At 39.2% G+C, this 16,282-nt stretch overlaps 1 protein-coding gene across 1 annotated transcript in view; it reads right to left on the bottom strand.

Annotated features, from left to right (window-relative positions):
• Positions 1–16,282, bottom strand: part of LOC134643046 (protein eva-1 homolog A) — a 77,529-nt gene that overhangs the window by 44,084 nt on the left and 17,163 nt on the right. Inside the window, exons 2-4 of the mRNA XM_063495245.1 lie at positions 8,897–9,120; positions 6,719–6,842; positions 4,288–4,440 (exon numbers count right to left, since the gene is read on the bottom strand). Of these exons, the coding sequence (XP_063351315.1) occupies positions 4,288–4,440; positions 6,719–6,842; positions 8,897–9,120 (501 nt within the window). The remainder of the gene's footprint in view (positions 1–4,287; positions 4,441–6,718; positions 6,843–8,896; positions 9,121–16,282) is intronic.

Here is a 16,282-nt window from a genome sequence, read left to right as displayed (position 1 = left end):
TACTTTTCAAAAGTCTTGAGCCACCCCTCATATCGTCGCTTTTTGCTTGCAAGGAGCAGGAACTTGAGATTATTTTTGAAGTGATCTTTAGCTATAGTAGTTCCCTGTTCTTTCTAAAGATCTTTCAAAGTTTTTCTTTAAACATTGGCTGCTTTTTCACTCCTTTTAATTCCAGTTCTCCTCCCTGACCATTTTCAGATGACTGTTTTGTTGGTTAAGCCAATTAACACTAACCTTTGAATCATTCATTCATAAAAAAGGCACCTAATTCAAGGGATGAACCAGCATTGTGTCTACACTTAACAAACAACTTAAAATGTATCTTTAGGCACTTTGTTACAAGCAGCCTGTCACAAAAACACATAGCTTGTTTCCATTACTTTAGCTGAATCTGCCCAAAAAAAATGCCAAAGACAATGAAGTTTGACAGGCATAAAATAGTATTTTGGCACCAACAAGGTGATTCCCAAAGACGATCAGCCGAAAACTTGCATAACCTAGCATGCTGTGCAGTGTGTTCTTAAAAGATCTGAGAATACTTTACAAATAGAGGCCAAAAGATGTGATGGGAGGCCTAAAAAACTATTGACAGTAGATGAAAGTAAATCTAGTGGCTAGATTTTATTGGAGGTGATGGGAAGGTCAGGAGAGAGGTACAACAGTGAGTGTCTACAACCATCTGTAAAACTTGTTCGAGGCTCTGTCATGGTTTGGGGCTACATTTCATCCAGTGGTGTTTGGAATCTTACCAAAACTTAGGAAATTATGAACACAGAAGATTTTGACCGTGCAATAACATGTGGAAAGTGTCTGATTGGCAGCAGCTCAGTTTTTCACCATGACATTGCTGTTACTGTCAATGCAGTAAAAACATACACAGATAGAAAAACACACAAAGGAATGATGCAGGTCATGGATTGGCCTCACCGGAGCCCAGATCTCAACATTATTGAAGGAGTGTGGGAAAGAGAACAGAAAAAAAGGCAGCCAACATCCAAAGAAAGGTATTTAATGTTCTTCAAAAAGCCCGTAGTACTATTTCTGAAGACTATTTAAATAAATTATAAGAAATTTTGCCTAGAAGAGTTGCTGAGTTTAAGAATAAAGGTGGTCATATTGAATACTGACTTTTAAACTTATTAGAATTTTACAAACTCTATTTTTTCCACATATGCTGTACTCCTATGCTTATTCCCTAAATAACTCCAATTGTTTCTTATATTCTTAGTAAAATACAAAGGGCTTGATGACTTTTGCACAGTACTGTACAGAGGATTTTCCTTGTGTGGGTTTGTAAGGCGATAGCAAGTTATGTCACAATCATTCCAGCAAATCAGAGAATTTGGTATGTGTGCTATGTGTGTTATCACCTTAAAACCCTGCATGAGCTTGTTATCATAGAAAACATGCAGCCTGAGAAATTCATGATTACAATATACAATATACAGTATACAAATGTCATTGATGATATTTTTGCAAACTTTAGGAAAAACAGTCAACCAGTAACAATTTGTTGACAGAAATCTGTCAACTCAGGTCTTTCAGGACTGATTTAAACAGACAGACCTGCACATTTAACATAAATCTACATCTATATCTATTTCAGCAAAGTCCAAAACAACATAAACATGCTACTTCTCTGCTCTGCATCTATTAGTGTCTGCAATAAATACAGAGTTACAGTGAAGTATCTCACACCCTAAAAATGGAACAAGCAGTCCACAATGGAAATATTAAAGTTGAAGTGCAGCTGTGCATTTACCACAATAATCTAGTGTCCAACCTGCAAATAGACTAAAGTCTGAACCATCGATTTCAAAGCACACACTCAAAAGGGAAAGCACAGTGGCCTTCCTTTTATTTTAGAAAAAAAAACACACTCTAAGATCCTTCATGCCAAGCATGGGGGGCTATTTAGATGTCAAGAGGTATGTATCATGGTAATGGGGCAGATGAGAGAGGAGGGCTGAAGCAGGCCCCTTTACTTTGAGGATTCTTCATCGCCGCCAAAAGCCGTCCAACTCCGCCACTCCCACCCAGAAGACAAGATCAAAGAGTCCTTGTGTTGTGAGTACATGCCTGTGTACATACTTGTTTTTTCCTGGTATACTTTTCCAGGACTTTTCTATTCAAAAGGAAAGCAGACAGTGGTTTTCCATGGCATAAATTCCTTGCGGCAAATCTAATTAAGTTAAATAAGTTGCCTAGAAAAGTACCTCCAGAAGACATTTGTTTGTTAGACAACGGCTAGCACAAGTTACCACAAAAAATTTCCATCTATTTGGCAGGTGGCTGGTGTTAAATTGTCTAAATTTTTGCATCTAACAGTGTACAAGCAAAACACTGTAATATTCCTTAACATTACACTATGCACAGCATACCTGGGCCATGCAGTCAGCTGTGTGAGTTCAGCGGTTGATCCCACACCTCAGGCTGCAACTTTGCCAGGAAGGTTTGAGAGATTACCATAACCTACTCCGTTTAGCACATTTGAACCCGCATTTAAGAAAACTTAAATTCAAAACAGACACAAAACCAACTTGCGTTTACAACGACTGCCAACCTCAAGATTAATTCAGACATGCAGAACCACAAATACACACATGCAGTTGAGGCTCCACGCTGCTTCGGAAGGGTAAAAAAGAAGGGGGAAAGCATTTAGAAATGATTAACAGTGTTTGTCTGAGCTGTCACTCAAGACACCCTCACTTCCTGCTCCAGGTGACATGAGAGCCACATTAAAGATAGAGATGACTGGGGAAATCCCACTACAGCACCACCAGACTGTCTGGAACAGCTCAGGGGGTGGTTGTGGGTGAGTGCAGTGTTTACATGCACGCACATGTGTGTATGTGATGGAGAGAGGAAAACTCATTCTATAAAGTGGGCGAACAGCTGTTTGTGTATGTCTGAGTCTCCAGTTGACATAAACACACTAATGGTGAATATGTGATTTTTCAGTAAATACCACGTCTCCCCTGCTTCAATTAGATTTTTAATCAATACTCAGAGCTACTGTATTTAACCCCAGAGTCTGAAACCATATCTCAAACCAGCACTGTGTCACCTGTTACACCTACTTGCCACATGTCTGGTCCAATGCTTCCTGCTCGTACAGAGGAAAAGACTACCTGACAAAAGGGTCAAGGCCACCACAACAGCACCTGTGGTTAAACTAATACTAATACTTGCCACGGATCCAAGTTTAAAGTCATTAACATTCCTCTAAACAAGGCCAGAGGTACATTTGGTTATCCCATGCACTCACATATGCACATAACAAACATGCATACTTGGAGGGAACTCAATATGTTCCTTTTCAACAGTCCAAACTCAGCCTCTTTTGATGACAGCGACATCTGATCTACATTCCTCCTCATTCCCCTGGCAATGTGTGCACGTTAGTGTGTGTCTACCTGATGCTCAGTGGTGGTTTTCTTTATCTCAAAATGCTCTGAGAACAAGATGATGAAATGACAAAAGGTAAATTGCTTCTAAAAGTGAAATGATCAACCAGTGATTGTGGAAAAAGTGCAAAGAGGTTTGAATAGATGACATCAGGGATGGGTGTGACAGACCAGTGTTTGCTCTAGAGCCTCTCAGTCAAAGAAAGTGGAGGAAATGGAGGAATAAAGGTTTCCAAACCACAACAGCATCTCAAGGCAATATCGCCCACGTCAAAGACATTTCATGAAGGGGGGGATTCAGCAGGTGTTTTGAACCTGACTGTATTTGTAGTTCACTTTGTGGTTCACTGGAGTTCGAGTCCAGGCGTGTAACACTCATTATTAAAACCTCTTCATTTTTCACATCTGCTCAATGTAATGACACCTGAATGTTTTGATTATGTCTTCGCTGCAAGGCATTTTTGTCTTTTAGCAAAAAAACAGCGACCTGAAGTTGCACTCTTCCCATTCATTAATATGTATAAGAGCATTAGCACGACAAGGAGACTCTTTTTAACTTCATGCAAACACATGTACGCCTGATTTGCATGCCAAGCTAGTGTCTTGTTTTATGACTCCTTACTTATTACTCCTCCCCTGACCTCGGACTGACCCCTAAATTGATTATATGAGGAATGATACAAATGTGCAAAAAGTACCACCTTTCATGAAAATACATGACACAATCACACGATCGAGGCACCTTCGTAAAAAAGGAAGTCATTGAATGATCACGAACTATAAAAAAAACTGCCAAAAAATACAGCTTTCAAGAGTAAAGTACATTTTTAAACACTGCATACTTGGAGTGACAGAAAAGGAAAACAAGAAGGTTTCTCACCTACTGATGGAGACCTCCTGTGGAGAAGGGGACACTCGAGGGTGCCCTGCAGAGTTCGGCCGAACATGGCGGAGTAGACGGCGATCTGCATTCCCTGTTTGCAGCTTAGCCTCATCTTATCTTCCTCACAGACCACCTTACTCTTATACTCATCTGTGGATACAGAGAGAGAAAGAAGAAAGCTTGTCACCCAAAAACAACACATATTCTGTAAAGGTGAAAAGATTTTTATTTAATAATATTTGATATAAGTTTTCATTTCCTGGATATTTGCTGATTAGATACAAATTAGAACCACTAAATTAGAACATCTGCTTAGCAGTTTATCATATGCACAGAGCACAGACTCCATTTTTCATTCAGAGTAATGGGCATGAGACAGAGGGAGGACAGATTGGTGGACATGTAGAGCCATGCAGAGGCATTCCTCAGACACATCCACCCAAAGTGACCTGTGACAGCAAGAAGTAGCTCCACTGGCCTGCAACTAAAAACACAACAGCAGAGTGTTTCTATATCCATGTGGGAAGTGGAACAGGAATGCAGAAAAGAAAAGTGAGAGAAAAAGCAAAGAAAATGTTCAGGACCAGTTTGTTATACTTCTTTGTGATGGACTCACTCTTGTTCTGTCTCAGACCCTCCCTGTTCTCCTTCACTAACACCATCCTCTAGCCCCCTCTCCTTTCAGAGGCAGTGACACCTGCCCGTTGCACCTCACTAACACCCCATGCAGCCTTTCTCTCTTTCCCCCCGAGAAGTCATTGGTTAAGTGACAGTGAACAAAGAGTTGCTGATTGGTCCTGGGGTCCAGTGGAGAAAGGAACAAGTAGGAAAGGCAGGGGGATCAGTGGATTAATGCTGAGTTGTGGGCACTCTTGTGTGAACTTTTGCACAGCTCAGTGCGGCTCGGCTCAGCACAGGACTGAGCGACGAATGAAAACTAGAATCTGGGTGGGATTACTGCACTGCTGTGGCTCCCCTCCAGAGTGATACTCTTAACTTCCTGGATCACAAGGAGAAGGACGGACAAGGATAAACAGCGAGGCACGCAAAAAGTGTTTTTTTCAGATAAAAGAAGCAGCACAGAGGGAAGAGATTTCAAGAGAGTCACACGGATACTGACGCCTAAATTAATGCAGACTTTATGGAAAAATTATAGAAACATTTTTTCCTACAAAAAGTATTTAAATGAGAAATACATTTAAATACTCTTGCCTGGTCTGACCCCCTTATGCTCAAGGGTATTGTTTGGGATTTCCATCTGAAACAAAAAGCTTAAATTTAGTCAGTAGCAAATGCAAAAGTGTGAGGCTAGAGTGAAACAGCTTCAATATATGAATGAGATATACTTAAGAGAATTTTGACCAACATTAAAGCTATGTGTCTCCCCGCTGCAAAGTATTTAAACAGGATAAGGAAAGTCACATGATGTTTTTCCAGTTGAAAACCAAACGTTACTATTAACAGGCTGCCATATAACGGTCAAGCTGCTGAAACAGCAAAATGCTCCTTACTGCATGCTACCATGGATGTCATCCAAGCCAAGCCATGCCAACTTTATTTATAACACACTTTAAAAACAGCAACCACTGACCAAAGTGCCAAACATAGGAATAGAAATGCATGCCAATAAAAATAACAGAAAATAAGAGAATTAAGATTCAATCAGAAATGACAGATTAAGATGAAAGATAGCCTCTATAGTTATATACTATAGAAGGTCTCCAGTCACAGCTGTAGAGGTGTTAGCTAGCTCCTTCCATCTGAGGTTTTTTATAACAGATACAGATTAGACAGCCACGATCACAACAGATATAGTCTCTTCATCCAGTGAGTAAGATGCTATAACATAAGGCTGCCAATGGCTAGTACTGATTGATACAGATTCAGTATTGCCTGTGCAGCCAGGCGATACTTATTTCTCAATTGTTGTCAATATATTTGATTTAAAATATATATAGTATGTGCACTAGTTGACATAGTGCTTTATCATGACAAACAATGGCACTTTGCTTTTTGGGTTAGCTACACATACCACATCCTGATGCTTGATAAAGTAAAGAGTCAGTAAAGAGTCCAGCTGTGTTAGAAAAACCCATTATGAGCATCTACTCTACGAGCATATCCTTCACAGGATTATGAAAAAGCATAATCATCACCTGTAATATATTAAAAAGTATATCTCAGCCCTAATTTCTATTTCAAATTCAGATATTTATAAGTGGCTACAGGGGAGAGCCTTGGTACACAATTTTAAAGGTTGATTTGGGATTTCCTTTGATTGTTAGTGTACTAGTTTGGTTTTGACCTGACACCACCCTTGTGTATTGTGTATTGGCGTTGTGGGTGGGGACAAAGAAAGAATGGTTCAAGCACAGGGAGGGACAGAAATTTTTGTCGCTGTCACAACGCGGGGCGACGAGGGACTTACTCGGTCTGCATTTGTACCAGACAATTAGGTATTTACTGCTCCCAGGACATTGGTCCGTCCCAAACACGCGGCTGTTGACAAGGACTTGACAGCTCCTTCTGTCTTGGCACTCATCCTGCATTTTCTGAAGCAAAGTGACACAAAACGGGAGAAGAACAAAGGCATGTTTAGAGGGAGAACAATAAGCCAATGATAGTGAGACCAGCAGCAAAAAAACCTAAAACCACTTCAAACAGGCTGCTTATAGCTATTAGGGATATATGGCATCAGGTCACCCACTTCGTTTTCTCATGTTTTAGCCTGCTATAAGCCCAGTGACCATTCCAACACACAGGAATGGCTGAAAGGTTTCAGTTCAGAGCCTCCCTTAAATTAAATATTAAAAGAGTTGCATTAGTTATGAAAAAGCAGGGAAAGAGACATGAATTACCACTGAAATAGTGCCGTGGTAAGATAACAGACGTAATTTGTGGACTTCCACCTAAAAACACACTAAATAGACAAGAAGGTCCTCACTGTGGCGCCAATTAAGACTAATACGTCTGGAAATATACTTTTTGTTGTCAGCAGATCTAACAAGAAAACCAAATCAAATAATGAAACAATAAGCACTGAATGAGAAGTCTTATTCTTCTGTGTACGTCCACTATATTCCATAAACCAAAAAACACAGTAAACCACTGAATTGAATTAGCTGTTACATTAATAACATGCACATGGCTGGGTACTGATCCATGCTTGCAAACAGGCAGTAAATGCAATATTTTATCCTGTTTGTTACAAACTATATTTAAGTTTGTGTTTTTTTAAAGAGCAATATCTTTAGGAGAAACCACCACATTTGTTCGTGCTGAAGAATGAATTATGTTGCAAAGTGATGTCCTTTCTTGGTCTCTTTTATCAGACTGCTTCAGCTCCGTTTTATCCATATAGCAACAAATGAAAGTCTTTTCACAGCATTTCAAATAGGAAATAAATAAGATCACGCTCATTTTTGAGAGGATCCCCCTGCCACGCACCAAAATTCCCCTTTTGAGCATGAATCTGGTGACAATAAGTAACCTTAGAAGGCTCAGTGAAGGTGTTCATCTTCCCAGACAAGTTTCAGTGCCAACTGTGTTGACAGTCAGAAAGAATACAAAATAAGACAAAGCCTTTTACTGAATACACCTAAAAATTAACTACATATCACAGATTAAGCATACAACAAAGGTTGAATTTTCACATCCATCAGACTACATGCTGAAAATCTAAAAAAAAGATATTATTGAATGCTGTTACCAAAATTTCAATGCGAGAGATGTTATGTTATTTAAACAATTACTAATTCAGGTACTGGCAGCAACAGTTGTTTTAATTGATTAATCTGCCTTTTTCCAGCAAAAATTCTAAATATTTGCTACTTGCAAAATCTCTATGGTGTAAAGTTTGATTTCAAATGGGATTTGAAAATAATTAGGTTAAAAGATAAAGACAAATGTCACTTGGTCAACCTGGGGCATCACTAAACAAGCATTTGTACATGGAGGCATTCCTTCTGTAAGGCCAGCAAACCAAAGGTCATTAACAGGTGGCACACTGGGATTCCTCAGGGTAGTGCTCATGTGGGTGGCACGGCAGTCATTCTCTCACTTCGACACAATGCAGCCTCTGTGTCTGTGCATTCATGGCAGCCCTGTCTATTATGGAAACGGAGGGTGTTTGATGCTAAAAGGCAGGGGAGCCTAAGAATAAACCGAACAACTGAATGAATGCCGAACAGGATGTGTTTGTGTGTGTTTGTGTTGGTGCTGCAAAGTGGGTCTTCTTGTCCAGCCGCATCCCAATTTAGGAGAGGATGCTAAAGCAAAGACCCCATGAAATCGCTTTGTGTCACAGGAACATACAAGCCTGCTTCCTCTTTAGAGAGTGTAATTTGCCGGAAAACGTTCCCACAAAGCATTACATAATCGTTGGTTCTCCAGAGTTTAACCCTTGGCTAATTTGAACCTTTTACAGGAGACTTTCTCTCAATCCCCCCCAAAAAGGCAGCACATTAAGAAGTGACTTACAGAAGGTGGGATGCCAAATGTGGGAGGAGATTCTTTACTCTTAGGAAAAGTCTGGTAAATACCAACTCAATACAGTTGTGAATAATGATGATGTAATAGTGCAAAAGGAATGAGCCTGGCTATTTACCTGTAGTGCAGTGGACACAGAGCAATATCGATCATCCTCCCGAGCTTTATAAGAGCTTAGGAGGGCCTGGTAGGTCTGAGGGCACTGCTGGGGATCAGAAGCACCTCTTCTTCCATAGAAAGCTGACTGGATGGTGATGGTGGCACGCGAAGGGCAGCGCACAGTCAGGAAGTCTCCGTCACAAGCCTTTGCTGTGTAGTTCCTCAACACTTTGGACAGATAGCCTGTGAGAAAGCAAGAAAGCAGATTCATTTATTGCACATTAAACATTGCCATCTGTTGATAATTAATTTCTTGATACCTAACGGTTTTAAGCATTCTCGAGTTGTATAATTTTATGATGCACTACTTAATCTCTTATTTCATCCCATTTCCATATGTAGAGAGTTGTCAGCATGCTAGCCTAGCCTTCATTTAAAGAACTACATGTCTGTCTGCCCAAAATGATGACTGCTTCCAGCTCAAAGATGCCTTTAAAGCCTTGACTAGTGCAGCAACAAAGAAAGTAAAGATTTATCTTATTCAGCTGTAAGTTTTAGCCCTTTAGTTATCGCTACAGAACAAACTGCTGTGTTTTATATTATAAAAACATGTGCAAGGGATGATTTTTAAAACATGAAACTATTATTCTTTTATAGAAAGATACTGCACCAGAATTGAACTGAATTAATATTGATCCAAGAACAATTCTGAAACAAAGTCTTTCTGGAATGACCTGTCGTCTCTCATTCTTAAACCTTTAATGTCCAACTCCACATGTTCAGTATCTATTAGCATCTCATTTGTTTGCTGGAAACCATGTTTTCTTGCACTATGCAAGGCAGTTCATGTGAATAGACACGTTATATAACCATTTCATGAAACAAGGAACTCAGATGCTGCTTCAAATTAAAGAAAAGGTTTCTTTCTTTCATTAAGAGTCTTTGAGAGCTGCCACTCGGCTGTCAGTCACTCCAGAGAACTCCTCACAAAGCCACCATTAACATTCCAGTCTGCGAGAAGGAAACAGATAAAGAAGAGAGCTGATCCCTTGGCTGCTGCCATATACTGTCTTTCTCGACCGTCTGGCTCATTTATGAGCTGGCTGCCAAAGAACACTTCTTCCATTTGAAAAACTGGCTGGAATTGTAAAATCCAAAATTTAAGGACTGAGTTTATCTCTTTTCTCTGAAGTTATAAAGGTCTGCCGTATCTAAAAGGAAACACAGCCACTTTTTGTTAATCCAGGTGGTAAAATATGTTAAAGAGCTACTTTTCAACAAAAGAAAACACATTCCAACGTAAGCTCAGCCTTCTTTCTGCAGTTAATGCTCTGCAAACATGTTTACAGAGGAGTAAAGTCACACATGATCACACACAAAGTGGACACACTCTCATTCAATTACCTTTATTTGGTTAGGGTTTGGTAGAAAAGAGGAAATAACACCAAGACAGCGTTCATTAACACACACATTAGCAGATGTGGACTTGCAGAACATACACACAAAACACACACATTGTGCTCTTATCACCATGGCCACAGTTAAAGAGGCAGAGGGGAAACAGGAGACAGTCTTGGGTGTAGAAAGGTCAGCCTCACTCTAAATAGAGATGGTTATTAAACCACCATTTCTCACAGTAACCGGTTCCCACCTGTGGCTATGATGTGATAAAGAAGAACCGGTAGATGTGCCATATTACTGTCACAGTATAGATCACTTTTAAATTTACTACTGTAACAGCTGTATATATTACCTGCATGCATTTGGGTGATCTATCTTTGTGAGATATTAAGTTGTTGGGCTGTGGTTAAAAGAAAAAAAAAAAACCATCCTGAATAATGAGCACGTAAGCATTTGGATTTGCATGGGGGGGACTTTTTGCCTAAATTTACAATTCAGAGTCTCTCTAAGACATTGCTGAACTGCTAGGTTATGTATGGTTAGCCAGAGTATAGGTGGAATGATCAACTCAGCTGTTGAAATAACTAAAAGAACTGAACTGATCTGAGTTTTCAGAGTTTAGTTGATAAGTTTAGAATTAATAAGCTGTTGAAATTTGGGACTTAAGAAAGATAATGGGCAAAAACAGAACGAAAATAGACCCAGCTTGTTATATATACATATATATATATATATATATATATATATATATATATATATATATGTATACATATATATATATATATATATATATATATATATATATATATATATATATATATATATATATATATATATATATAAAGCACTAATGGTATAGATAAATGAGGAAAAAGTTTATAATTGATATCGCTGAATAAGATATTGAAAGACAATACGTTTGAATAAAAAGCTGGAAATGTTTCTAAATATATGGGACAATGACTATAAAAAAATAGTTATTGGTATGATAAGCATGATTTAATATAAAAGCATGGATAATCTAGTTAAGCTGTCATTGAAGACCACAAACAAAACTGTTACCTAACCATAATGGTTAAATAGTTAATAAATTATTAAAAATACCAATATCCTGGCTAACAGTTTAAAATGCTTATCTGGATTATAAACTGTCATTATTTTCACAAAGAGTATAACAAACTGTTGGCAAACAGTATAAATGAACAGTTGATGAAAACGAGGAAAAGGAATTAAATTGTTTTCTAATACAAACAAAATTGTTAGCTAACCATAATGGATTAATATGTGAAATTAGTCACAAATTGTCATGAAATCACAAGTAGACAAATAGTACAAATGGTAAGGTAATAGGTAGAATAATTGAAATGTTTAATAGCTGAGAAATGGTGATTTACTAGAATTCGGGCTACCTTCACTGTATTTTTTTAAAGGGCGTTTAATGCTTTTAGTCTGAAAACTATCTGCATTCATGTGTAAACCCCCCACAAACAAAGCCTACAAACAGTAACCGCACGGTCTGATGTCAGGACAGGAGATAAAGGCACACACCTGTGACTTACAAGACAAAATCTTTGTTTTCTTTGCCCACACACAAATGCAGAAACAGAGTTTATGAAATCTTCACAGTGTAAGGAGTTTTTCAGTGACCCAAACGGCCAAAACACACAGAAAAAGCTGATAGTAGCTGCAGCTGTCAGATAAATTAGAATTAGGTGTGTTTTATAAATTACACTTTTCACATCATTATTGCCCTTGATTCTTTTAATTCTTTGGTCTTAGCTCTAATCTCCCGCTTCCACACACACAACCACACAGGTCTGCTTTGCATGCCACATTCCACACAGGGTGAGAGGGAACTTGGCATTCCCCAAGCAGTTGGACCACACACACATAAATACACACACACACACACACACACACGCATGCAAAACATCAACACAAACAACGTGGTAGGAACAAGCCCTGCTGTTTGGCTCCTGAAACCAGGGTGTGGGTGATGGTGTAACAGTATCACATTATTAGGAACTGGTTATTGGCAAAGTGCCGTGACAGACCACGATTTTGCGCGGCCCTCCAGCTACCCAGGCCTTGGCTGGGGTTGTGTAGCCATGGAAACGTCCGAGGTTACGAAAGGGGTAAATGAGAAATGAGAGGGGACTGAAGATAGATAAGTGAATTTGAACGGACCACTTGCAGGAGGAGTTTCTTGAGAGAGCGATCCTTGAGCAACAGTCTGAGCAACGCAAACACATCGATACGCCTTCCTCCACCCGACAAAAGGAGGACTGTGAGTAAAAGGCAAACAGATTATCTCACACAAAACCCTCAGGTGCCTTCTAAAGAATCCATTTTTTCTCCACCACTACACCCTCCCTCCACTCTGCCTCGCTCTCTTCTTCAAGATCGTCATCATTGTTTCCATTACCTGTTGACTGAAGCCTCATTTTAAGGACAACAAATCAGACGGCGTTAAGGCACCTGTGTGAACTGCCCAGCCAATGACAGGTGTCCCTCAAAGGCATAAGGCTCGACAATGCTGCAGGAACACCCAGGCGTCTTTCCTCCTCCCTTTTCCCCTGTGTTCTTTTTCATGTGGGGGGCAGACTCCCTATTTAACTAGCTCTCTGCCCTTTCTCTTGACAAAAGCGCTGCGCTATTATGCCTACTGGTTTGTTTATTCTCTCATTAAAAGACAGGAGGCTGTGGCTCTGATGCTTCACGTGTAAAAACAGCTCAACTCTTGTCATGAACTGAATTGAAAGGCTAATTTAATGCCTGCACAAGTACACACAGGGATTTGTTAACAGCACCTGTCTTTTTATTGTCCTACACAAACAGGATTTTGTCACATTATGCAATTTATCCCGGTAGCAGGAAATAATGTCGACTGTCACAGCCAGTCATGAAGCATAAAATCAGAGGCTCTTGCGATTATTAGCCCCCTATATCTGGTCATGTGATGACCCTTAAGTCTGACCCAGGGTTGGAGCAGGTCACGTATGATGGAGATTAGTGGTGGTCTGCAGTGTTGTGTCAACATCACATAACAAAAACCCCAGCTGGCATAGTGGTTCTTTCGAGGGATCGGTACTAGTACACAAACTAGTGCATATCAAATACCTTTGCCAATTTACACCTGGGCGTGGGTAAATAAGCTTAAAAGATTGCCTTCATGTCTTGTACAAACTGATGAAAAGCTTATATAAAGTGCTCTCACCCAAGCTGGAGCCTCAGCTGAAATCTTACCTGTCTCACCTTTCAGGTCAGCCTCAGAGGAAGCTAACTAATTCACTTTTGGTACACTAAGCTGGGGTGTTCAGTGTCTGCTAAGAATGAGCACGACAGGTACTTCTGACATGAACTGAGGGGAAGGTGGAGGTGAATAAAAGAGAGGGGGAGCGGTTTGACTACAAAGTCTGTCAGTTACTAATGCTCAGGGCTTTCCCCTGTTTTTGAAAGATGCCGCTTTTTCCTATTGGCCAGGCCTGAAGAATGACAGAAGTATTGCAAATGCTACCGACGTGTTATAATACCATTAATGCTGCTTCTTTTTTAGCTGCTTACTCCTTTAAGTCAGTGTTATGGTGCTTGTGCAGTAATATAAATCCTCTTGCACTGGGCGAGTATGTATAACATTGCAGAAAATTGTGAGATTACAGCTTAGCCTAATGCCACAAAAGTGATTGCTTAAACTGTACTTAAGAGATAATTGACAGGCTGTAGCTATAAACTAAAAGTGCAAGAACATTCACATATGATAAAGTATATTTGTAACAAGACCTCAAAAAACATTCCATAGAAACTAAATAATAAAGACATTCCCGAGCGCTACAGTATGAAAGGCTGTATTGCGTTTCATCTTGGTGCATTAGGCATTTATTTGCCGCTTCATAAATTTATTGGTGTTATTTTAGGCAAATTATAGCTATCAAACCATCAAATGTTCAAAGATGGAGGGCTGCAGGCTCGCTTGCTGGAAAAGGAATTCCCTTTAAGTGGTAATTTCGGGGAAGAGATGAGGTTTGCCTCAAAGACACGGGCCACACTCCAGCACTGCTCTGGAGAAGTCTGGTACTTGAAAAGAGGAAGAAGAGAATGAAGGGGGGGGGGAGGGGGGGGGAGCAAAGAATAAGATGAATGCTGGAGAAGGAGCTTAATAATTTAATGCTTTATGGTGGTTTAAATAAGCAAGAACAGAAAAACAATGACCTTTTTTTTACTGAGGAAGAAAGCTGTATGGAGAGAGGAAGACAGAGCTTCTAAAAGCCACCACTCACAGGATGTGGCAGCAGAGGTCCAAAGGCCAATGCTGGTGGCTTTAGGCCCTGTAGTAATTACGTTTCCTAAAAGACAGATGAGATGCAAAGGCCTGGAGCAGAGCATGACTTTGATGTGCAGCTCCTCTTGAAAATAGTTGGGAAACAGAATGTCTTTTTGACTGATAAGCCTATAAATTATTAAATATTGACACCTTTTTATTGGTTTTTGGAAGGTGTTTTTCTTTTAAATTCAGATTCAAAAATGTTGGAATGAGCTCATATCTGTGTTGCATCACCTCTTCTTTTAACAACACGCCATAAGAAGGAGATAAACTGCTGTTTTAAAAGTGAAAAGTTTGATATGAAGTTTCAGCTGCTGAACTATTTATTTTGTCCTACTTTTCATTTCATGATGCAGTAAATGTCTTGCATGGGTGACAGGTCTGGACCGCAGGAAAACCAGTAGGTATGTGCATAAAGTGTCTTGCCTTATGAATCTCTAAATGTACTATTGGCCTTCAAAGATGTGCAAATTTCTCATCAAATCCATCATGGATTCTGCTTTTAAACTCTGTACTGACAATAAACCAGATAGTCCCCCTCTTCCTGCTACTTGAATTATGACCATGCAACATGGCCAATTTGCAAAATGAGCACAGGACAGTTACAATTTCTACTTGGATTACAAAGATTTCTCCAGATTCTTGCTTTAACGGTATTATGAAAAACTAAAAACAAACCCCCCAAATTCTTTACTTAAGTTGTTTTACTTCTAGTCTTTCGCAAATTGATGGTCATTCTCAAGAAAGTCCTACTATCTCCAGTCTTGTAATTGTATTCTATTGAAAATGTATCTGATTGATAATAAGATTCTCTGCCAGGTTTGTTTACATTGCTTAACTATTTCTCCCATAAAGACAAGAGTTACTGACCACCCCTGTACCCTTAATGACGAGTCTTGTCACCTCAGTGTATACCGTTAAAGACTTGGTTTAATGACCATTGGAAGAGTTTTTAGGTTTTTTCAATGGTAGATGGTAGATAGACAGAGACCACCATCACTAACTCCCGATGCACACCCAGTCGCTTTGTTCTACAATCACACCTGTATTATGACATATACCCCTCAGTTCAGAAAAGCTCTTCAAGGATTAGTAGAGTTTCAAAGGCTAAAATATTTAACTTATCTCAACATTTTTTTAAATATCAAAGTAAAAAATGTAAAAATGTATATGCACAACAACATTGCATTCTTTAGTTCATATTTTAATTCTTTTTAAGAAGAGTCATAAAAACAACCATTAGTTGTAAATCACATCTTCAGGCCATCTTCTGCTACTACAGCTGGGTAAGGCAAACTAAGTTACTAAATTATATCAAAAACAACCTAGATAAATGAGCAAATGTTCACATGGATGCTACTAAAAACACACACAGTTCTCACTGCTAAGCTGTTCTGATTTGGATTTTTAAAAATGCATTCCTCAATTAATTAGAATTCCTCTGCTTGGACTACATTAGTCCTCATATTATACTTTGGATTAGCCTACAATTTAGTTAATCTCGCTACTATTTTTTTTTTTAATTCCAGGCAGCTAATTTTAAATACCTCCTACACTACTCAATTATAATAACAGGGTTGATCTGTCCATTTTACTCCAGAGCGTTCACATATGTTATGTTACTGGATTCTTTCTTATTCTGAAATCTGTACATACAATATAGTACTATGAAAAGACATTTTT

Source organism: Pelmatolapia mariae, linkage group LG15 (assembly GCF_036321145.2).
Source record: "Pelmatolapia mariae isolate MD_Pm_ZW linkage group LG15, Pm_UMD_F_2, whole genome shotgun sequence".
Classification (NCBI taxonomy): Eukaryota; Metazoa; Chordata; class Actinopteri; order Cichliformes; family Cichlidae; genus Pelmatolapia; species Pelmatolapia mariae.
The sequence above is the reverse complement of the archived record's forward strand: the minus strand, read 5'-3'. Positions and strand labels throughout refer to the sequence as shown.